Source organism: Bos taurus, chromosome 1 (assembly GCF_002263795.3).
Source record: "Bos taurus isolate L1 Dominette 01449 registration number 42190680 breed Hereford chromosome 1, ARS-UCD2.0, whole genome shotgun sequence".
Classification (NCBI taxonomy): domain Eukaryota; kingdom Metazoa; phylum Chordata; class Mammalia; order Artiodactyla; family Bovidae; genus Bos; species Bos taurus.
In genome coordinates this window covers 149,689,774-149,713,096 of record NC_037328.1, presented here as the reverse complement: position 1 = coordinate 149,713,096, position 23,323 = coordinate 149,689,774, and the positions used below count along the sequence as shown (strand labels likewise).

At 42.4% G+C, this 23,323-nt stretch overlaps 1 protein-coding gene across 7 annotated transcripts in view; it reads right to left on the bottom strand.

Annotated features, from left to right (window-relative positions):
• Positions 1 to 1,511: 1,511 nt before the first annotated feature.
• The window catches only part of DYRK1A (dual specificity tyrosine phosphorylation regulated kinase 1A), a 144,521-nt gene continuing 122,709 nt past the window's right edge, over positions 1,512 to 23,323 (bottom strand). For 6 of the 7 annotated variants that reach the window (XM_059885113.1, XM_059885116.1, XM_005202082.3 and 3 more), the window contains 3 exons: positions 17,925 to 18,231; positions 14,084 to 14,208; positions 1,559 to 4,857 (listed from right to left, as the gene is read on the bottom strand). In XM_059885113.1, coding sequence (XP_059741096.1) covers positions 4,237 to 4,857; positions 14,084 to 14,208; positions 17,925 to 18,231 — 1,053 coding nt within the window. In that variant the 3' untranslated portion in view covers positions 1,559 to 4,236. Of the gene's footprint in view, positions 4,858 to 14,083; positions 14,209 to 17,924; positions 18,232 to 23,323 lie in introns of all 7 variants that reach the window. The other variant, NM_001206014.2, reaches the window with a different exon arrangement.

Here is a 23,323-nt window from a genome sequence, read left to right as displayed (position 1 = left end):
TAACGAGGGTGATGAAGGATGGAACAGGCCGTCTTCACAGGGCTTTCTTGTTCTTTGTACTAGAAATTACCTGAGGTATGTTTTTACCCTAGGCAACAAGTCTAGGGGAGGAGATCCACGGTTAAGAAAATGAGATCGTCTATTCTGCTCCTCCCCGACGCCAAGGGCGTGCCAACGTGCAGACATCCCAAGCAGGAGTCTAAGAACCCGAATACAGCCTCAGTATGCCAAAGTCAGTTTTCCTCCCAACTCTAATCTTAAAAAATTTCACACGTTTTTTTCATACATGGCACAAAGACCAAGTTCTCTATCTGAAATGAATCATTTGACCTATTAGCTTTGGCCATATGACAAAAATGGCCATAAAAATGAGGATTGTAAGATGGGGGTTCCCGAGGGAGTGGATGTGTATACACTTATGGCTGGTGAACGTTGATGTGTGGTGTAAACCAACACAGTACTAAAAGCAATTACCCTTCACTTAAAGGCACATTTTAAAAGGAGTACTGAACTCACACTCTTTTTCGGCTGAACTGGGCAGCCTGTGGGTTCCTAACCAGGGACCGAACCCAGGCAGCGGCAGCGGCGAGTCTTAACCACTGTGTTCGGGGAGCCTAAGGGAAGTCCCTGAACTCGTGGTTCTGAAAGGTAGCAAGGGCAGGCCAAGAGAAAACTGGGGTACCGACAGGAAATCCTCGCTGTATTTCCTTATTATAACTTACTGTGAGTTTAACAACACAGGCGCTGAAAAGAGAGTGAACTGGCAAACACAGCAGTCATCTTATTGGCCTTAGAGGATTACTGCAGCCTAAGTGAATTTCACTTGTATCTTTTTTTTTTTTTTGGTAGCTCTAGTATTCATAAAACAAGCCTAGGCTTTTTGGAGTCTGACATATAAAATGTGCTGCTTACCTAAGTAAATGCTCATCACCCTAAGAAAAACACTAAAGGAGGTTTTCCTTTCACACGTGGTAGGTGCAACTTTATGTAGTCAATCTGAACTTAACGAAATCACATTCAACTTTTACAGTATGTTTTCTGCCTTCTGAAAGCTACCTTACTGCATACTTACACAGGCTAATTTATAAAGAGAGATTTTTGGTGAGGATTAACTCACCGTGGCAGGAATCTTAAGACTCTGTACAAGAAAGCCCCTGACAGACATCCATCAAGGATCTGGGGCAAGAGGAAGGGTATGATTTGTAGCTCCTCGTGTTTCCACGCAGGTCAAAGCCTAGAGAAAACCACCTAACTCCCACGCCATCCCCAACATGACGAACTACTAGCATTTTCAATCAGACAGAACCTGTGAATATAGTAAAGAGTCAATCTTAAAAAATCAAATTGTCTGTTAAACCTCCAATTTTTACTTTTTTTTCCAAGATTTTTGAAGCCTAGGTTGATGTAACTATGATTTTCCTTTCTACACATTTGACTTCAAACTTCTAGTTGGTATACCTACCAGACCATTACCTAGACCAGGTTAACTGCATAGTAACGTTTTTTTTTTTAACTATGTTTACATTTTACTTAATCTTAAAAAAAGCATAGTAAAGAGTCTGAGGACAAATTATTCAACTGTTTATCATACATAAGACCGCATGACTATAATACAAAGGGGGGTTCTTTTTCATTTAACGTTACAATATACACAGCAAGTCCGGACCAGATCTTACAATCTGCACACAGGTATTTAACCTTTTCCATGCTGTTTATGTTTACAATGCACAGAAGCCCTGTAACCAAACCGTGTAGTAAAGCACACAAAACTGGACTGCAACATAACACAGTATGCAGAAGCATCGGCTCTGATGACTTCCTGTATGTAAATAGCGGTTTAAAAACTGCTTTTTTTTTTGGTGCTTGCTAAGATGTGGCAACCAGCACAGAAAAAAAATGACCTGACCCACGTATGTCTTCACCTCATATTCCTAAACAGCAGTAACTACTGAATTCCTTTTGATATTGCTAGACTCAAGATGACATCCTTTTATTCACTGTAAACCTTCATGAACTACGAAGTTCAAAAATCATCCACAGGCTTGACATTTAATTACAAAATAAATATGGATTTCCTGATTAACAACAAAAAAAATTTTTGTGTGGTTTTATAAAAACGGATATTCCCAAGTTTCCATTCACATTCACATAGTTTTAAACCTTTTTGTCTTTTGTCACTGTTTTACATATAAAAACCTGCTTTTGTTCAGAAAAAAATTGACCTAGTCAGCCACATGGAATTGACCAATAAAAAGTAACGTGGTGTTTCTGCTGAGTTGTTTTGAACAGGGTTATCGGCAGAGGTAGATTACTGCTTCTTTTCTAGGCTTCTTTGATCCTGGACAGGTAAATTTCTTATCTTCATTCTCCCAATTCAACCGCTCAAAAGTATAACACCGTAAAATTGGTCAATTTAAAATGGGAACACAAATTTAGCAACTGCCAGACTGTGTTACATTAAGGCAGCGTAATCTCAAAACTAGGCACCTGTTAAAACACCAGCCTGCTCATCTCAGGTCACGTGTGCGAGTTCTGCTTTCCTCGTGCTCATGTTTTGGACCTGTTGGTGCAATCGAGGTCTTGCTTTCAAGTTTACAAGTAGGTTAATCAGGAATACAAGAATCAACTGCTAGTTCCATAGCTTCTGGATCCAGTGTCCCTTTACCTTCAGAAGCCTGAACACATTGAGGATGTAACAGCTGCTGTAATCTTGAGTTAGGTATCAATCTATCATGTTCAGTACACAGATTGCTGTAAATGTATTGGCTATGGATTCAGCAACAGTTCCAGTTTTGTTTAAGCAATAGTACAGCCATAATTTTCAACTGACATTTAAAAATGGTCTAGTTACACCTTGTGTCAAAGTGCAGAACTGCTACATTATTGGTTACAGACATCTATGTGCTATAAAAACAGCTTTGGTACAATAAATTATCAAAAAAGAAAATAAATTTTTGTAAAATTCACAGCATAATTGTGAGGCAAAAAAGCAGTCACATAAAATTCTGCATTTTTTTTTAAAAAATGTTCAGGATGAACAGAAGACATCTTTGTGCAGAAGAAATGGTGGAGATACCACGTGCCGAGAAAAAGCAAAAGAAAAAGTAAAAAGCAGGAAGGGACACAGCTGTAGCTATTTCCATCAAAGCAAACCACTACTTCTGTGACCTTCAACCAATAAGGAAGTCAACTTTATGACACACGCAAAGTGACCTTGCAATACCTTACAATTAGTGGGTCACCAAAGTCTGTTTTAAAAGAAAGGCCTCTTGAATTACCCATTCTCTGTGTTTTCAGCGTTAAGGACTGTCTGCAAAAGCATGTCCCAAAGTGATTGCATCTGAAATGGTAGGCTCTTCTAGTTTCGAGTCCAAATCCATAAGGCCAAAGGTTTTCCCAAAGACCACCACTCAGACCTCCTCAGGACTGGCCACGACTGACCCGTTGATTGCTTCTCAGTGCACCCTGGACGGGAGGCCAGTCACGTTCCGTTCCCCTCCCTGCGGCCTCGGCAACGGGAGACCCACAGGACCCCAGGTCAGTGCTGCTTTGCTCCTCAGGAGGTTCAGACAGAGGGCTCTGACCCCGCCACTCAGCGTGCGTCCTGTGCCTTCCACACGCCCATACAACCGTCCCTCCCATACAGCTGCAGGTGATGACTGTGTGAGCTGGAGGTCCCTCTTCTTACAGTACTGCGTTTCCGTGCCCAAGTGTGTTTAGAGGACTTAAAAACCCCAATTTCCCACCCCCCACCCCAAACAGAACAAAAACAAAACAAAAACGGGAGGCGGGGTGGGGGGGGGGGAAGGAAAAACAAAAAGGGGGAGAAAACACCCTCATGGGGCCCTGTACGCAAATGATGTGCAGTGCCGTTTTATTTTAAAATTAGTTGGCAAATGAGCAAGACCAACATCTGAACAATAACTTTTGTGGAATAGAAAGACAAAAAACCCCACTACGTGACCGGGATGTGGCAAGTTAAAATGGGGGGCGGCAAAAAGAGGACGCCTCTGAGCTATCCGAGAAGATGGGTTTGGACATGGCTCTTTTAAAAACTTCATTGTCCCTTTGCAATCTTTTCAAGTTAAAAAAAAAAAAAAAGTCAGCTTTGCCCTCCTGTAGCAGTTCAGTGTGTTAATCTCCTTCTGATTCAAGCAGCTTTGCACTTTGTTTTTTTTGGAAAAAAACACCACTTCTATAAAAACACACAAGAAACAAACTCAAGTTTCAATGTAGTCACGAGCTAGCTACAGGACTCTGCTGCACACACACCCCCGTCATGGGGGACTCCTCCCTATCAGCCCCTTGCCGCATTGCCAGGTGCCCTTCAGTCATGTAATGTGCAGGGCCTGTATTAGCAGAAAACTGGTATGCTGGATGTCCAGCTATGCCAGTCTCTTGGCGGGGATTGGAGTAGACGGTTAAATTAACGTCCATAGCTCCGTTCTGTCCAAAGTCCAAGGTATTAGCAGCCACTGGGCGATTCTGGTAGGCCTGATTGCCTTGATTACCAGTAGAGGAGGAAGATGTAGAGGAAGAAGTAGTTGAGGAAGACAGGGATGTCATGGAGTGGTGACTATGGCCAACCTCCATAGAATCCTGGGTAGAGGAGCTATTTGTTGGAGAATTGTAGACCCTTGGCCTGGTCCGGTTGCCCAAGGCTTGCTGTCCATGGTGGTGGTGGTGGTGGTGGTGGTGGTGGTGGTGATGGGAACTGTTTCCGTGGTGGTGATGCAATGCATTCTGTTGAGGGGCTACATGAAAGGTGGTTTCTTGAACGGGATGAGTTTCAACAGTGACTTGTGTAGGAGCTTCAGTGCCTGACCAACCAAGGGGAGCAGGAAACTGCTGACGCACCTGGAAGAGCAGATTGTAAAAAGATTTATTCAGAGGATGTTTCCAAGCTTTAATCTTCAATTAAAAAGCTACATTAGCATTTACATTAGAGAGAGGGGTTTGAAATTTTAATGTTTTAGACAGCTCTCTAACACAAACTTGCAAATATGTTTCAAGAGTGAAAATCATTTTATTATGAAAGCTGCAATTTTTAGCAAGTTATACCCATAAACAGGGTCATATATTTTATTGGCCACTTTCCTTCCTTGGGAGCACTCTTTATGCCAGGGGTCAGCAAACTTCTTCTGGAAAGGGCCAGAGGGTAAAACTGGTTATTTCTGATCAGTCCAAAAGACATTCTTTACCCTAAAGCCCCTCCTCTCCATCTTTCCTGTTTTAACTGAACCACTACTATGCATTTAGCTGCCTAACCATTCCTCCACTCAAACAATCAGTGAGTAACACTAAAGCCACCTCCAAAATAAGAACTCACATCTGGCATCTCTTCATTACTCTATCTGAGGTCACTACCATCTCTTGCCTAGACTAACACAACAGCCTGCTAAATCAACTCCCATCTTCCCCCCTTGCCTTTTACCAAACCACTCCCCAAATCACAAGAATGATCTTTTAAAAACAGATATCCAAACTATTAAGCATGAAAAAGAAATAAAAAGCATCCAAATTGGAAATAAAGAAGTAAAATGGTTGCTACATACTCATGATGCAACATTATATATGGAAAACCGTAAAGACTCCATGAGAAAAGTTTTGGAGATAATAAATTCAGTAGGGTTACAGGAGGAGAAGGCAATGGCACCCCACTCCAGTACTCTCAGAAAATCCCATGGACAGGGGAGCCTGGTGGGCTGCAGTCCATGGGGTCGTGAAGAGTCGGACACAACTGAGAGACTTCACTTTCACTTTTCACTTTCATGCATTGGAGAAGGAGATGGCAACCCACTCCAGTGTTCTTGCCTGGAGAATCCCAGGGATGGGGGAGCCTGGTGGGCTGCCGTCTATGGGCTCGCACAGAGTCGGACATGACTGAAGTGACTTAGCAGCAGCAGCAGCAGGGTTACAGGATACAAAATCAGTTACACAAAAACCTATTGCATTTCTATATACTAATAATAAAATATCAGAAAAAGAAAACAATCCCATTTACAAAGGCATCAAAAAGAACAAAATAAGCAAGAAATAAATTTAACCAAGGAGGTGAAAGAGCTTTATATGGAAAACAAGACAAGAGCAAGAGACATGGAAGACCCAAGGCAATGGGAAGACTGGCCCTGCTCACTGACTGGAAAGGGAGAATCAGCGCTGCTAAGTGTCCAAATACTGAGAGCAACCTGCAGAGTTGATGCAATCCTATCAGAATCAAAACTTCAATGGCATTTTTTCAAAAAATAGAACAAAATCCTAAAATTTGTAATCCACAAAAAAGATCCAAGTAGTTGAAGCAACCCTGAGAAAGAAAAAGCTGGAAGCATCACACTCCTTGATACAGAACTATACTACAAAGCTATAGGAACTAAAAACGGCATGGTACCAGCACAAAAACCAGCACACAGATCAACGGAACAGGAGAGCGAGCCCAGAAATAAACCCATGTGTATACAGTCGATTAATTTGTGAGAAAGAACCAAAAATATACAATGGAGAAAGGCTATTCCCTTCAATAAATGGTGTCGTGGGAATTCCCGGTGGTCCAGTGGTTAAGAATCCACCTGCCGACGCCGGGAACACAGGTCTGATCCCTGCCCAGAAGATGCCCGAGGCCACAGGGAAACCAAGACTGGGCGCCACGCATACTGCAGCCCACGCTCTGCACCGAGAAGCTGCCACAGGAGAAGCAACACAGCTCAGCAAAGAGCAGCCCCACTCGCAGAGACCAGAGAGCCTGTGCGCAATAATGAAGACCCACACAGCTCAGCAAAGAGCAGCCCCTGCTCACGGAGACCACAGAGAGCCTGTGTGCAACAGTGAAGACCCAGCACAGAGGAGAAATTAGTTAATTAATTTAAATGGTGTCAGGAAAACTAGACAGCCAGATACAAAAGAATGAAACTCAACCACCATTTTACACTAAACCCCCAAATGAACTCAACATGGATTAAAGACTTGAAGCCAGAAAACTCCTAGAAGGAAACACAGACAGTCTGGAACAAGCCCTGGCAATGATTTTTTGAATCTGACACCAAAGCAAAAGCCACAAAAGCAAAAATAAACAAATGAGACTACATTATACTAAAAACCTACTGTACACTAAAGGAAACCATCAACAAAACGAAAAGGCAACCTACTGAATGAGAGAAAACATTTGTCAACCACGTACCTGATAGGCTAATATCCCAAGCATAAAAAGAACTGATAAAACTCAATAGCAAAACCCCAAATAATCTGACTTAAAAATGGGCAGGAGATCTGACTACACGTTTCCAAGGAAGACACAAAGATGGCCCCCATGCACAAGGAAAGCAACTCAACATCATTTGTCACTAAAGAAATGCAAACCCAAACCACAGTGAGACACCACTCCCAAAAGACAACAAATGACAACTGCTGGTGAGGATGCAGAAAAAAGGAAACCCTCACGTACTGCTGATGGGAACATACATTAGTACACCCATTATATGGAAAATAGTATGGAGGAGGTTCTTCAAAAAATTAAAAACAGAACTACCACATAATATGATTATACAGTGGAACTGAGACTCATGGGATTAGATCTGATAGAGAGCCTGATAAACTATGGATGGAGGTGACATTGTACAGGAGACAGGGATCAAGACCATCCCCATGGAAAAGAAATGCAAAAAACCAAAAAGGCTATCTGAGGAGGCCTTACAAATAGCTGTGAAAAGAAGAGAAGAGAAAAGCAAAGGAGAAAAGGAAAGACATACCCATTTGAATGCAGAGTTCCAAAGAATAGCAAGGAGAGATAAGAAAGGCTTCCTCGGTGATCAATGCAAAGAACTAGAGGAAAACAACAGAATGGGAAAGACTAGCAATCTCTTCAAGAAAATCAGAGATACCAAGGGAACATTTCATGCAAAGATGGGCTCAGTGAAGGACAGAAATGGTATGGACCTAACAGAAGCAGAAGATATTAAGAAGAGGTGGCAAGAATACACAGAAGAACTATACAAAAAAGATCTTCACAACCCAGATAATCATGATGGAGTGATCAGTCACCTAGAACCAGACATCCTGGAATGTGAAGTCAAGTGGGCCTTAGGAAGCATCACCACGAACAAAGCTAGTGGAGGTGATGGAATTCCAGCTGAGCTATGTCAAATCCTAAAAGATGATGCTGTGAAAGTGCTGCACTCAATATGTCAGCAAATTTGGAAAACCCAGGAGGGGCCACAGGACTGGAAAAGGTCAGTTTTCATTCCAATCCCAAAGAAAGGCAGTGCCAAAGAATGCTCAAACTACTGCACAATTGCACTCATCTCACACGCTAGTAAACTAATGCTCAAAATTCTCCAAGCCAGACTTAAACAGTACATGAACCATGAACTTCCAGATGTTCAAGCTGGTTTTAGAAAAGGCAGAGGAACCAGAGATCAAATTGCCAACATCTGTTGGGTTATCGAAAAAGCAAGAGAGTTCCAGAAAAACATTTATTTCTGCTTTGTTAACTATGCCAAAGCCTTTGACTGTGTGGATCACATTAACTGTGGAAAATTCTTCAGGAGACGGGAATACCAGACCACCTGACCTGCCTCTTGAGAAACCTATATGCAGGTCAGGAAGCAACAGTTAGAATTGGACATGGAAGAACAGACTGGGTCCAAATAGGAAAAGGAGTATGTCAAGGCTGTATATTATTACCCTGCTTATTTAACTTCTATGCAGAGTACATCATGAGAAACGCTGGGCTGGAGGAAGCACAAGCTGGAATCAAGATTGCCGGGAAAAATATCAATAACCTCAGATATGCAGATGACACCACCCTTATGGCAGAAAGTGAAGAGGAACTCAAAAGCCTCTTGATGAAGGTGAAAGTGGAGAGTGAAAAAGTTGGCTTAAAACTCAACATTCAGAAAACGAAGATCATGGCATCTGGTCCCATCACTTCATGGCAAATAGATGGGGGCAAACATTAGTGGAAACACTGCCAGACTTTATTTTTTTGGGCTCCAAAATCACTGCAGATGGTGACTGTAGCCATGAAATTAAAAGACGCTTTCCTTGGAAGAAAAGTTATGACCAACCAAGACAGCATATTAAAAAGTAGACATGTTACTTTGCCAAGAAAGGTCTGTCTAGTTAAGGCTATGGATTTTCCAGTAGTCATGTATGGATGTGAGAGCTGGATTATAAAGAAAGCTGAGCACCAAAGAATTGATGCTTTTGAACTGTAGTGCTGGAGAAGACTCTTGAGAGTCCCTTGGACTGCAAGGAGATCCAACCAGTCCATCTTAAAGGAAATCAATCCTGAATATTCACTGGAAGGACTGATGTTAAAGCTGAAACTCCAATACTTTGGCCACTTGATGTGAAGAATCGACTGATTTGAGAAGACCTTGATGCTGGGCAAGACTGAAGGCAGGAAGAGAAGGGGACAACAGAGGATGAGATGGTTGGATGGCATCACCGACTCAATGGACATGGGTTTGGGTGGACTCTGGGAGTTGGTGATGGACTGGGAAGCCTGGAGTGCTGGAGTCCATGGGGTCACAAAGAATCGGACATGACTGAGTGACTGAACTGAACCACATGATCCTCAATTCCACTTCTGGGTATTTACCTGAAGAAAACAAAAACACTATCTTGGAAAGATATATGTACCCACATGTTCACTGTAGCATTATTGTAACAGCCAAAATAAGAAACAACCCAAGCACCCACTGATGGATGAATGGATACACAACCTGCACAGTCTGATCAGTGCTCATTTCTCCAGCCTTTTCCTCTGGTCTGCCTTCTTCTTGCTGCCTGGGTTCCTACTACACAGCATCTTCCTTCTGTTCCTCTATCTGGTCAACATCTTTCACATGCCTCAGAGTATCTGCACATACTGTTCCCTTCTGCCTACAATGCTCTGATTTCTAATTTCTGCTTGGATGCTTCTTTCTCATTGTTTCAATTCCAGAGTCTTCCCTCACCACTCTGGCTAACGCTGCCCTAACTTCTGGGCCAGAGACTCCCAGTTGTCCTCAAAAAACTTCTTCCTGGGCATGTGGCTCCAACCACACTCACTTCCAGTCTCCGCTGTACTTAGACATGGCCGTGCAACTGTTTTGGTCAATGGCAAGTTCCTATAGCACAACCAGATCCAGTCCACAAAATACCTGCCAGGTCCTTCTGTGGCATGCAGCAGACAACTAGGCCCTGGGGATGGGGCAGTCACAAGATGTCAGGAACCCAGGACATGGGAGAGCCGTGCTGCTAACCCACATGCCCACTCTGGACATTACATAAAAGAGAAACTTCACATTCTTCAAGCTACCATATTTTGGGGGCTCTATCTGTTACCAGTTGGGCCTACTTAAATTAATACACCTCACCCAACAAACAGCTAGTCTCTATTATATTGTCTTATTTTCTAGTTCTTGCAATTTCTATTCACTTGATTCATTTATATACTGAGTCACTGTAACCTCTAGGAAGGCAAAGCCTGTTTCTTTATCACCAGTGGCTAGCACAGATCATTCAGTATTTACTCAATGAAAGTGGTCCCAAGAAATACTACTGAAAATAATCCAGACAAAAAACAGGCAGAAAATTCTCAGAGAAGGCTGCTGCTACTGCTAAGTCACTTCAGTCGTGTCCGACTCTGTGGAACCCCATAGACAGTAGCCCACCAGGCTCTGCCATCCCTGGGATTCTCCATGCAAGAACACTGGAGTGGGTTGCCATTTCCTTCTCCAATCAGAGAATGCTAATGGTTCTTAAACTGTGACACTACTCAAATTCATACATGAAAAGAAATAAACAAAATGTAACTATACTGTGTCCAATGCTAGGTTTTTCATTTCAGACTGTATCCAAAGATGATCCCAGTTTCTTAAAACTCAGTTACTGGCAAGCTAAACTGGTAAAAATTACACAGAGAGCAATTTGGCAACAGTCATCAAAGTGACAAGCCACATTATTCTCTGACCCAACAATTTCACATCCAAGAATTTATATCACAGATGAACTAACTGTGTGTGTGTGGATGATTTGTATATGGGGTTATTCATTATAGCAGTATTTTGAGTAGTAAAGTAAGGAAGACTGAAAGTAGACTCAATGTCCATTAATAGGGAACAACTGCAATGCCCTGTGGAACATCTACACAACGGAATACTGTGTGACTGTTAAAAGCAAAACAAAACAAATGAAAAGCTCTCTATGAAACAGAATGAGTTCCATAATATATCTATTAAAAAATATATGTAAAACACATTAAAATAAAAAAAAAAGCTGTGAAGCAGTGTGCATGGTATGCTACCTACCACTTGTGTGCAAAAGGTTAGATGAAGAATATATATTTGTATTTGCTTGAGTATGTATAAAACATCTCAGAAAGGCTACAGAAAACCAGTAACATTAATATAGTAATCAGGTGGCTAGAGGACACAGAAGGAAAGACTCTTCACTGAGTCCCCGTCTATGTTACCGATTTGTAAACCATGTGAACGTATCAACTGTTTAAAAATTAAATAAAAAAGGTTTGAAGCAAATAAGACACAATACTGACTTCTTTAAATACGGGTAGGATGAACACAAATGTCTTATCTTATCCTGGTAGAGTTTATGTATTTGCAGTATTAATATATTTGGAAGAATAAAGGGAGGAAAGAAGGATACTCTGAAGAATTAGGGAAAGCCTCTGGTAGTGATATTTAAGCTCAGAAGGATATACAGTAGTCACCGAAGCAGAGAGAGAGGAAAAGCATATTCCAGGCTGAGCAGAGTCCACGTGAGAACTGTGATGGAGAACACAATAAGGTCCGGAAAATGAAAAAAATTCCCGGAAGACCAGAGTGAATGGAGAGGAAGAATGCTTGGGTCGGGGCCAGAGCACAGGAACCACTGAAAACCCCGCTGCGCTCAGTTGCGTCTGACTCTTTGCCACCCTGTCCATGGGACTCTCCAGACTAGAATACTGGAGGGGGTTGCTGTGCCCTCCTCCAGGGGATCTTCCTGATCAGGGGTCGAACCTGCGTCTCTTGTCTCCGGCACTGGTAGGCAGTTCTTTACCACCAGCGCTACCTGGGAAGCCTTCTCAAATTTTTTTTTTTTTTGAAGTACAAGAGAAAGCCAAAAAGTGGTTGAAAGCAGGGGATGGATCCGGATGAGACTGCTTTCCTGAACATTTATTTACTTGGCTGAAGAACAGAGGCGAACTGGTGAATGAAACAGATGCTGGAAGACCAGTCAAAAACCATCTTTATAGTAAGATAGGCTAGAGACGCCTGCAGCAAGGAGCGGGGGAGTGAAGTGGAGAGAACAGAAACACATGTAAGATACTCAGAATCCACACTATTTATCACTGGATTCCTTGTCAGGGGGGGAGGGAGAGATTCAAGGATTAACTCCCAAGCATCAAGTGTATGACCTAAGAAAATGGGTAAATTCGGGGCCATTCTGTACAAAGAATAGATCAAAGTATAAGAGCTGTGGTAGAAGAGGAAGCGATGACAAGGATCAATGTGACACACTTGTAGGTTGTGCTGTGGAGACCTCTAGTGCGGCACTGATAGGAGATGATCAGAAATAAAGGCACAGGGCTCAGGAGTGAGGTCCAGGTCAGAAATCAAGATGTGAAGTGACTGACATCAAGATGGAAGTTGTGGGCACGGGCAGGAGCACAAGAGGTCACCAGGAGGGTGTCGGTGAGAGAGGGCACAGGACGTCCACTTTCACTGGCAGGTGGAGAAGAGAATCCAGAAAGGAGGCGATGACGGAAGGGGGCAGGCGGGGCGGAGGGCCACGCTGTCCGGGAAAGCAGAGGCGAGCCTGCCCAGGGCAGGCAGAAACCAGTGCCGCATCACTGTGAGTGCAGACCGGAGAGAGAAGCGACCGAGAGCCCGCCCGGCTCCTGAGAACTGACCGCTGGTGACAGCACAGGACAGGTGCTCACGCGGGAGCAGGCTGACGGCAGCAGCAGCAGGGCTCTCGAAGGGCGAGGAGACAGAGCCCGCGGAGAGCAGAGCGCGGGGCGGGAACACACGGGCCGGGGAAGGCCGTCCAGAGACGCCTGGGGAGGGTCGGGCGTGGAGGGAAGGCGGTGAGCAGAGGCCCCGGGTAGCAGCGGGCCGGGCAGGAGGCTGAGGACAAGCGCCCGCGCAGGCACGAGAGGTGTCTGGGGACAGGCTGTGAGGCCTTCCTTTCTGAAGAGTGCTCCCCACCCAGGGACGAGTCAGGGAGAATAGAGGAGGAGAGGCTTCTAAGAGGCAGAGAAGAGTTTGAAACAAGTACTGGAGAGAACGGGAGCGGGAAGAGATGATGTGAGAAGCAGGAAGGCCTGCCCAGCAGGCTGGTGACCACGAATCAAGGGCGGCGACAACCTCTGACAGGTGCACCGCTCCACCAGCCCGCGGCAGCCCCAGACCCAACAACAGGGGTGATGTTCATCAACGTCCACTTTATTTCTCGTTAAATAATAGACTGCCTCTTATTATAGGCATCATTACGCAGTACTCAGGATGAATTAACTTACTAGTTTACAGAGTATTTAAATATTAGTACATATTTTTACTACTACCATCTGCTTCACCCCCTCAAGAAATTTTACTTCATTAGATCCTCTTTAATCAGTTGAAAAACCAACTGAATGAAAAAACTTCAAAACACAAAACAAAACATGGAGGAGAGAAATCAAACCACAAACTGATCCAGAACCTAGGCCCATTGGTGGTGACAGATGACAAGAGGAGGGAGAGGCAGTAATTAAGATCCTGAGCCTCAGAGAGACCTGAACCCAGGAAGTCCCAGTTCCCACTGTAAAACGAAACTCCAAACAGGGTAAGGCTCAAAATGCTCCCAGAGTAAACGAGATAAACACAGGGGAAACCCACATGGAGCAGCGGCTCGCACGCACTCAGTAAATCTTAGCTGTTTCTAAACAAGGAGGGAAATGACTGCAAGGTTGTGCTGCTTTATGTCAGTCTTGTAAGTGAGAAGCTCTTACAGGTGAGGAAGCTGTGACCCTTTGGGGTAAGTGACAATCACTTGAAAGACCCTGGGCACCCACACTGCTCCGCAGGCATGGCGGAGGGCGCGCATGAGGGCGGGCCGGGCTCACCTGCGGACTGTGGGTCTCACAGTCCATGGCCTGCACGGCGGCCGTGAAGTGCCCGCCGCTGTGCCGATGCTGGTGCGTTGGGTCCGACCTGGCTCTCCCACTGTTGCTCGTCCCCGACGATCCACCTGGAGCATTGAAACACAACACTACTTGTGAGTTTGAAGTTAGTTGTGTTGAAATAGATATATCCTAAAACTGTAACATTAAAACTGAAACACCTTCTATTAACCTGAAAGGGCACCAGAAAAGCACCCAATTCTCTTCTTTCACACAGATCACTGAACTCAAATGGACCAAGTTAAGTCAGGAAAACTCAAGCATGTGGACCAAGTATTTCCACTTTAAAAACAATTTAAATATTTGGCCACTCGTTTTTTCCCAAGCAGAATTTATTATATGCACAGTTAAGTCTTAGAACTTGGTGGACTTTTTTTGACTAGCCCCAAAGAATAGACTTACAAAAAATAATTCCTCCCTTGTTGTTGCTCAGTTGCCAAGTTGTGTCCAACTCTTTGCTTCCCCAAGGAGCGCAGCACGCAAGGCTTCCCTGTCCTTCACTATCTCAAGGAGTTTGCTAAAATTCATGTGCAATAAGTTGGCAATGCCACCCAACCATCTCATCTTCTTTTGCCCCCTTCTCCTCATTCCCTCAATCTTTTCTAGAATCAGTGTCATTTCAATCAGTTGGCTCTTTGCATCAGGTGGCCAAAGTATTGGAGCTTCAGCGTCAGTCCTTCCAATGAATATTCAGGGTTGATTTCCTTTAGGATTAATTGGTTTGATCTCCTAGCAGTTCAAGGGACTCCCAAGAGTCTTCTCCAGTACCACAGTTCGAAAAATCCATTCTTCCGTGCTCACTCTTCCTTATGGTCCAACTCTCACATCTGTATATGACTACTGGAAAAACCACAGCTTTGATTGTATGGACCTCTGTCAGCAAAGTAATGTCTCTGCTTTTTAATATGATGTCTAGGTTGGTCATAGTTTTTCTTCCAAGGAGCAAGCACCTTTTAATTTCACAGTTTCAAGTCAAGTGTCTGAAATGATTTTGGAGCCCAAGAAAATAAAGTCTGTCACTGTTTCCATTTTTTCCTAACCTATTTGTCATGAAATGATGGGACCGGATGCCATGATCTTCGTTTTTTGAATGTTGAGTTTTAAGCCAGCTTTTGCACTCTCCTCTTTCACCTTCATCAAGAGGCTCTTTAGTTCCTCTTTGCTTTCTGCCATAGGGTAGTGTCATCTGCATTATCTGAGGTTATTGATATTTCTCCCAGCAATCTTGATTCTGGCTTGTGCTTCATCCAGTCCAGCATTTCTCATGATGTACTCTGCATGTAAGTTAAATAAGCAGGGTGACAATATACAGCCTTGAAGTACTCCTTTGCTGATTTGGAACTAGTCAGTTGCTCATGAAAGGTTTTAACTGTTTCTTCCTGATGTGCATACAGGTTTCTCAGGAGCAGGTTAAGGTGGTCTGGTATTCCCATCTTTTGAAGAATTTTCCACAGCTTTTGTGATCCACACAGTCAAAAGTTTTAGCGCAGTCAATGACGCACAAGTAGATGTTTTTCTGGAATTCCCTTGCTTTTTCTATGAGCCAACAAATGTTGGCAATTTGATCTCTGGTTCCTCTGCTTTTTCTAAATCTAGCTTGTACATCTCTAAGTTCTTGGTTCACATACTGTTGGAAGTCTAGCTTGGACGATTTTGAGCATTACCTTGCTAGCGTGTGAGATGAGTGCAACTGTTCAGTAGTTTGAACATTTTTTTTGCATTCCCTTTCTTAAGGATTAGAAACTGACCTTTTCTAGTCCTGTGGCCACTGCTGAGTTTTCCAAATTTGCTGGCATATTGAGTGCAGCACTTTGACAGCATCATCGTTTAGGATTTAAAATAGTTCAACTGGAATTCTATCACCTTCAGTAACTTTGACTGTAGTGATGCTTTCCAAGGTCCACTTGACTTCACATTCCAGAATGTCTGGCTCTAGGTGAGTGATCACACCATCGTGGTTATCTGGGTCACTAAGATCTTTTTTGTACAGTCTCTCTATGTATTCTCGCCACCGCTCCTCAACCTCTTCTGCTTCTGTTATGTTCTTACTGTTTCTGTCCTCTGTCATGCCTATCCTTGCATGAAATGTTCCCCTGATATCTCCCATTTTCTTGAAGAGATCTCTAGTCTTTCCCATTATATTGTTTTCCTCTCTTTGCATTGGTCATTTAAGAAGGCTTTTTTATCTCTCCTTGATATTCTCCAAAACTCTGCCTTTAGTTGGCTATCTCTTTCACTTTCTCCTTTGCCTGTCAGTTCTCATCTCAGCTATTTGTAAGGCTTCCTCAGACAACCACTTTGCACTCTTGCGTTTTTTCCTGGAGATGGTTTTGATGACTACCTCCTGCACAATGTAACGAACCTTGTGAGGTTTGTAGTGTTGTTAAGAATTCAGCCCACAGTTCTTCAGGCACTCTGTCTATCAGACGTAATCCCTTGAATCCATTCAACACCTCCACTGTGTAGTCATAAGGGACTTGATTTAGGTCATGCCCGAATGGTCTAGTGCTTTTCCCTACCTTCTTCAGTGTAAGCCTAAATTTTGAAAAAAGGAGCTCATAATCTGAGCCAGTCAGCCCCAGGTCTTGTTTTGGCTGACTGTGTAGAGCTTCTCCATCTTTGGCAGGAAAGAATATAATCAACCTGATTTCGGTACTGATCATCTGGTGATGTCCATGTGTAGGGTTGTCTCCTGTGTTGTTGGAAGAGTGTGTTTGCTATGACCAGCGTGTTCTTTTGGCAAAACTGTTAGCCTTTGCTGTGCTTCATTTTGTATTCTTAGGCCAAACTTGCCTGTTATTCCAGGTATCTCTTTGACTTTCTACTTTCGATTCCAATCCAGTGATGAAAAGGACATCTTTTTTAGGTGTTAGTTCTAGAAAGTCTTGTAGGTCTTCAGAGAACTGTTCAACTTCATTAGTGGTTTGAGGCACAGACTTGGATTACTGTGATATTGAATGGTCTGCCTTGGAAACGAACAGAGATCATTCTGTCATTTTCGAGACTGCACCCCAGTATTGCATTTGGGACTCTTTTGTTGACTATGAGGGCTATTCTATTTCTTCTAAGGGATTCTTGCCCACAGTAGTAGATACAACGGTCACTGGAATTAAATTTCTCATTCCGGCCCATTTTAGTTCACTGATTCCTAAGAAGCTGATATTCACTCTTGTCACCTCCCACTTGGCCGCATCCAGTTTACCTTGATTCATGGTCCTAACATTCCAGGTTCTTTACAGCATCGGACTTTACTTCCATCACCAAACACATCCACAACAGGGCATCATTTCCGCTTTGGCCCGGCCTCTTCATTCTTTCTGGAGTTATTTTTCCTCTCTTCACCACAGTAGCACATTGGACACCTACTGACTTGGGGGCGGGGGGCATCCCTCAAGTGTCAGTGTCATATCTTTTCGCCTTTTCATACTGTTTATGGGGTTCTCAAGGCAAGAATACTGGAGTGGTTTGCCATTCCTTTCTCCAGTGGACCACATTTTGTCAGAAGTCTCTGACACCATGACCCATCCAACCTGGGTGGCCGCACACAGCAGGGCTCATAGCTTCCCTGAGTTACACAATACTGTGATTCATGTGATCATTTTGGTTAGTGATTGTGGGTTTTTGTTCTGGAGGTTGTAGGATTGTAGTTCTTGCTTCTTCTGTTTGCCCTCTGATGGATTCCTCCTTACCCATTAACAAACTTTAAAAATACATTAAATAACCCCCACTTTGTAAAGAAAAGAGCACACATTTCAAAGCCTAACATGGTATCAGAACAACAGACCTGAGCTTGAAGATGTACTGGAGGTGGTGCCTGAAGACTGTGACTGTTCCATAGCAGGACTCGTGGATACACTATTACTCGTATTTGTACCTTCATCAGCTGTTTTCTTGAAAAAACTGTGCTGCAGGGCATAGTAAGGTTGAATTCGAGATTTGGGGTCATAGTCAAGCATCCTTAAAATGAGGTCTTTGAACTTCAAGTAGTCAGCTACTGTATGGCCCGACTCCCCAGCACGCCGCCCACCAGGCCCTCCTGTTTCTACTCCGAGAATATTATGCAGTTTACGGGTTCCTGGTGGTTTGTACTCCTAAAGAGAAAAGAGACAAAAGAAGGGGGGGTTTCTCTAAATTTGATGGAATGTGTAAAAGCCTACATAACATCACATCAAATAAGGTTCCTTATAGGGTAAGGCCGAGACCTTTGTTAAAAGGAGTGCTTCATGGTCTGCTCCTCTGGATTTTCACATGTACTACTCTAAAAGCACTGCAGTTAGGAGAAATTCAAAATAACTCTGAGCACAAATGACCATAAAGATCATCTAGTGCAGGGATCAGCAAACTCTGCCCTGTTTCAGAGCCTGTTTTATATAAACAGCCCCTACTATGAATGGTTTTACATTTTTAAAGATGGTAAAAACAAACAGAACCAAGAATATGCAACAAAATCTTTACTCTGTGGTCCTTTACAAAGAAAGTGTACCAACCAGTGGCTACGAACCTCTTTTCTGCCCAATACACCTGTGAACTCAGGTGCACTTCCTAGGTAACAGTGGCTCATTAAAGCTTTAGCCATCACTCCTAATAAAGAACCATGGGTTTAACACCGTACCTTGCTTATATCCAGTTTAAAAAAAAAAAAACAAGGAAATTATTTATGCTTCACTTTAGAAAATACGTTTAATAAACTGCCTTTAACATGTGCTGACATTTTAGGGAAACTCATTTTAACAGGTAATCTTTAAAATCCCTATGAACACTGAATTTCTTCAGAATAGTATTAGCAGATTTTACTTCTAGGTGCAATGTAGCAATTTTTAAGAGACCATTACTCTTCAAAATCAAGAACAAGCTAGGTAGGCAAACCGCAAAATCACTGCCTTTTAAAAACCTATCAGGGACCTGGTGGTCTAGTGGTTAAGAACCCGCCTCGTAGTGCAGGAAAGGTGGGTTCTGGGCCTGGTCAGGGAACTAAGACCCCACATGCCACAAAGCAGCAGAGCCCACGCACCACAACTGCTGTCCTGACGCTCAGGAGCTCGCGCAAGGCAATGCAAGATCCCCCACGAGGCAGCAAAGACCCCACAGGCTGCCACTGAGACCTGAGGCAACCAAACTAATTAATTAAAAAAGAAACCTATCAGCAAGCAGAGGACTAAAGAAACCACAGCTAACTAAATTCTGGAAAATGAAAAGCCTTTCCTGGGAGAGAAGAGACTGCGGTGGGAGAAGGAACGAAAGCCACGGACGCGAGGAGGGAGAATCCAGCCCAACTCCAAACCAACTTCTGACAGCTATGAGTGGCTGGGCCGAAGGGTGGGACAGGCCGACGACCCGGGGAGGACCCCAGGGTTGCAAGCTGAAGCCAGGGCAGCAGTGTGAACACAGACCAGCCTGAGGCACAGAACATTAGAAGAGGGCTGCTGGCTGGGCGTAACATATAGAAGATCTCCCCAGCCTCCACACACTGCGTAACCCCCATGAAGACAGTGGAGAACAGAATCTAAGTCAAGCAAACAAACAAGACAGAGCCCAGACTCGGCTGCACCAAATGAAACCAACTAGCCTCATCATACCAGCAGGCTGACAGAGCGGAAGCCGTGTCTCGTTTCACAGGAAAATAAGATTTACTTCTACCTCAACTGTTCTTAAATGCAGGAAGTCCAGCATACATTTAAAAAACTACAGATACAAGAAACAAACCCAAAAAATGAGTCCATATTAAGTGAAAAAAATTGTAGAAAATCCACATATATAAAATAACCCAATTGTTGAAACTGGCAGATAGGTATTTTAAAAATAAGTATATAATTAAAAAAAAAATTTAGTCCAAAAGCTAGACAACATGTGTGGACAGACTGGGGAGGGTGGGTAAAGATAAACTAAAACGTGAAAACACTAGAACTAAAAAATGCAGTATCATAAATGAAGAATCCATTTAATGATCTTAACAGCAGACTGGGCTCAACAGAAGGAAAACAATGAGTAAAGTAGGAGACAAAGAATTGATCCAAACTAACACACAAAAAGAAAACAAGATAAATAAACTAGAGACCTCTGAGACGGTATTAAGCACCATAACATATATTTAAGTGCATAATTATCAGGAGAAGAGAAAGTGAAACAGAACAAATATTTGAAAGGATAATGTCTGAGGATTTTGATGAAAGATATCAACCCCACAGATCTAACGAATTCAGCACACTCCACAGAAAATAAATACAGAGAAAACTAAGCACAAGAACCTAACAGTCAACCTGCTGAAAAATCAAACATATTTAAAAAAAAGGGGGGGGGGGCATCAAAATCAGCCAGGGGGAAAAGAGAGAAATATTTTAAAGAAAACACTGCTTAAGATGAATAATAATAGTCCTTGCCCTACAGAAGAAGTAGTACATAAAAAGTTGGAGGGTGGGGTGGGGGAGGGAATAAAAAAGGAAAAAAACCCAAAACACTGCTTAGAAAAATCAATGACTTCTCACAATGTAATACAGAAAACAATGTCATAACATCATTTTCTTTAGCTGAAATGTAAACCTAAAATTCTACATCCACTGAAATTTCCATATCCATGAAAAATATCTTTCCAAAAATAAAGGTGAATAAAGGTATTTTCAGATAAACAACTGCTGCAAAGAATTCAACAGCAGAAGTTACTGACTACAAAGTAAAAAAGTTGAAGGAAGTTCTTCAGGCTGAAGGAACGTAATAACCAGATGGAACTCAGGAACAACAACAAGTGAGCTCTACGGGTAAGAAGAACTTGTGTGCGTGTGGTGGGGGTGGGGGTGGGGGCTGGGAGGGGAGGGAGGGGTCCTGGCCCACGATGAGTGGCTTGTAGAATCTTAGAGTTCCCTAACAAGGCATTGAACCTGGGGCCATGGCAGTGAAAGCTCAAAGTCAGTCCTAACCACTGGACTGCCAAGGAACTCCCGAAAAGAACTTGTTACTATCTTTATCTTTTATGTGTTTTAAAATCTCGTAAATGTTGTTCGCATGAGTGATACATGATGACGAAAGATGGAAGGCATTAGATAAAAAGCACATGGTTATCACACAGCTTATCAAGTTATGTAACCTTTTGTTAAGGTCAACTGGTAAGTTAAAGAGGCATATAATAAGAGCAACATTAACAATTACACAAAGAGGAATAGCTATAAAGTTAGTACAAAAAGATGAAATAAAACACCAAAAGTACTCAACTTCAAAGAAGGCACGAAAGAAGTAGTGGGAAACAAAGAATAGATAACATACATATGGCAAAAGTCTAAAACCCAATCCTCTGAATAACTAGGGACCAAATAATTCATTGTGAAAGAAAGATACTATCTGACTGGATTAAAAAGCATAACTCAACTACATTCTCTATATAAAAGTCATTTTACATACAGAAGTATGAACAGGTTTACACTAAAAGGACTAAAAAAAAATATTATGAAAGTATTAAGAATTAGAAAATTGGCATAGCTTGAATAATACCAAACGAAGTAAACACAAGAAAATATTAAAGACAAAAAGGAGTATTTCATGGTGATGAAAGACTGAATTTATCACCAAGTTTTAACAATACTAAATGGGCACACCTATTAAGAGAGCTTCAAAAAACAGAAATCTAAAAGGAAAAAAAAAAAAAAACAACTAAAAAGAAGATTAAGACAAATCCTATACCATCATGAAAGATGAACACTTCTCCCAGTTATTGATAAAATAAATATACACAGACACAAAGTAAGATTCCCCAAGAAAAGATCAACAAGCACATGAAAAGATGCTCAACGTCACTTTAATTATTAGAGAAAATGCAAATCAAAACTATGATAAAGTACCACCTCCCACCGGTCACAGTGGTCATCACGGAAAAGAGATGAAAAATCTATACATAACGAATACCGGAGAGGAGAAAAGAGAACCCGCCCCCAGTGTTAGTGGGACTGTAACCTGGTGCAGCCACTATGGGGAAGAGCGTGGAGGCTCCTTAAGAAACTAAAAACAGAGCTACCACATCGGACTGCAGTCCCATTCCTAGGCATACATCCAGAGAAAAGCTAACTGAAAAAGAGACATGCACCCAGTGCTCACTGCAGAACTATCTGCAATAGCCCAGACACAGAAGCAACCTGAATATCCATTGACAGATGACTATATAAAGAAGATGTGGTGGTGTTATTCCACACACATACAGTGAAATATTACTCAATGATATAAAATAATGAAATAATGCCATTCGCAGCAACACGGCTGGACGTAGAGATGATCATACTGAGTGAGACAAGGACAAATAGGGTACTCACATGTGAGATCTAAAAAAGATTCAAATGAACTTCTTTTCAAAACAGAAACAGACCCACAGACACAGGAAACAAATTTACGGTTACCAAAGGGAAAAGGGATGTGGGAGGGCTAAATTAGGAATAAAATATACACACCACTAGATATAAAATAGATAACCAACAAGGACCTAGTGAATAGCACATGGTACTATGCTCAGTTTTGTAATAACTCATAAGGGAAAATAATACGTGTGTGTATTTATCTATAACTGAATCATGGTGCTGTACACCTGAAACTAATATGATACTATAAATCAACTATGCACATTTCAATTTAAAACTTTTAAAGGAGAGTATCTTCACAAACTTGAGGGAAGATTTCTTAGAATAAAAAGAATACTGTTCATAAAAAATTAATTTTTTATTAAAAACTGCTACTAAGAAAAGAAGTAGACAAACCACAGTCTGGGAATAAATACTGGCATACAGGTGACAAAGGACTTACATCCATTACATTAAAAAAACTTCTACAGCCCAATAATTAAACATCCCAATAACAAATGGGCAAAAGACTAGAAAGATGGTCACAAAAGAAGGTACATGAATGGCTACTGAGCCCATGAAAAGCTGGCCAGGTCAATATTCTCAATCAGGAAGAAATCAAATGAAAACCACTACATGCCCATTAGAATAGCTAAACTCAAAAGAACCAACCACATGAAATGGCGAGGATGTCATGCAATTGGATCTCTCATAACCTTGTGGGAATATAAAATGAGAGAACCTTGGGAAACTCGTATTTTCTTAAGAAAGAAAACACAGCAGACACCCTATGATCTGGCAATTGTAAGTCATGACCCCAGAAAACCCGAGAACTTATGTGTACAGAAATTGATCAAAATGTTCCCAGTAG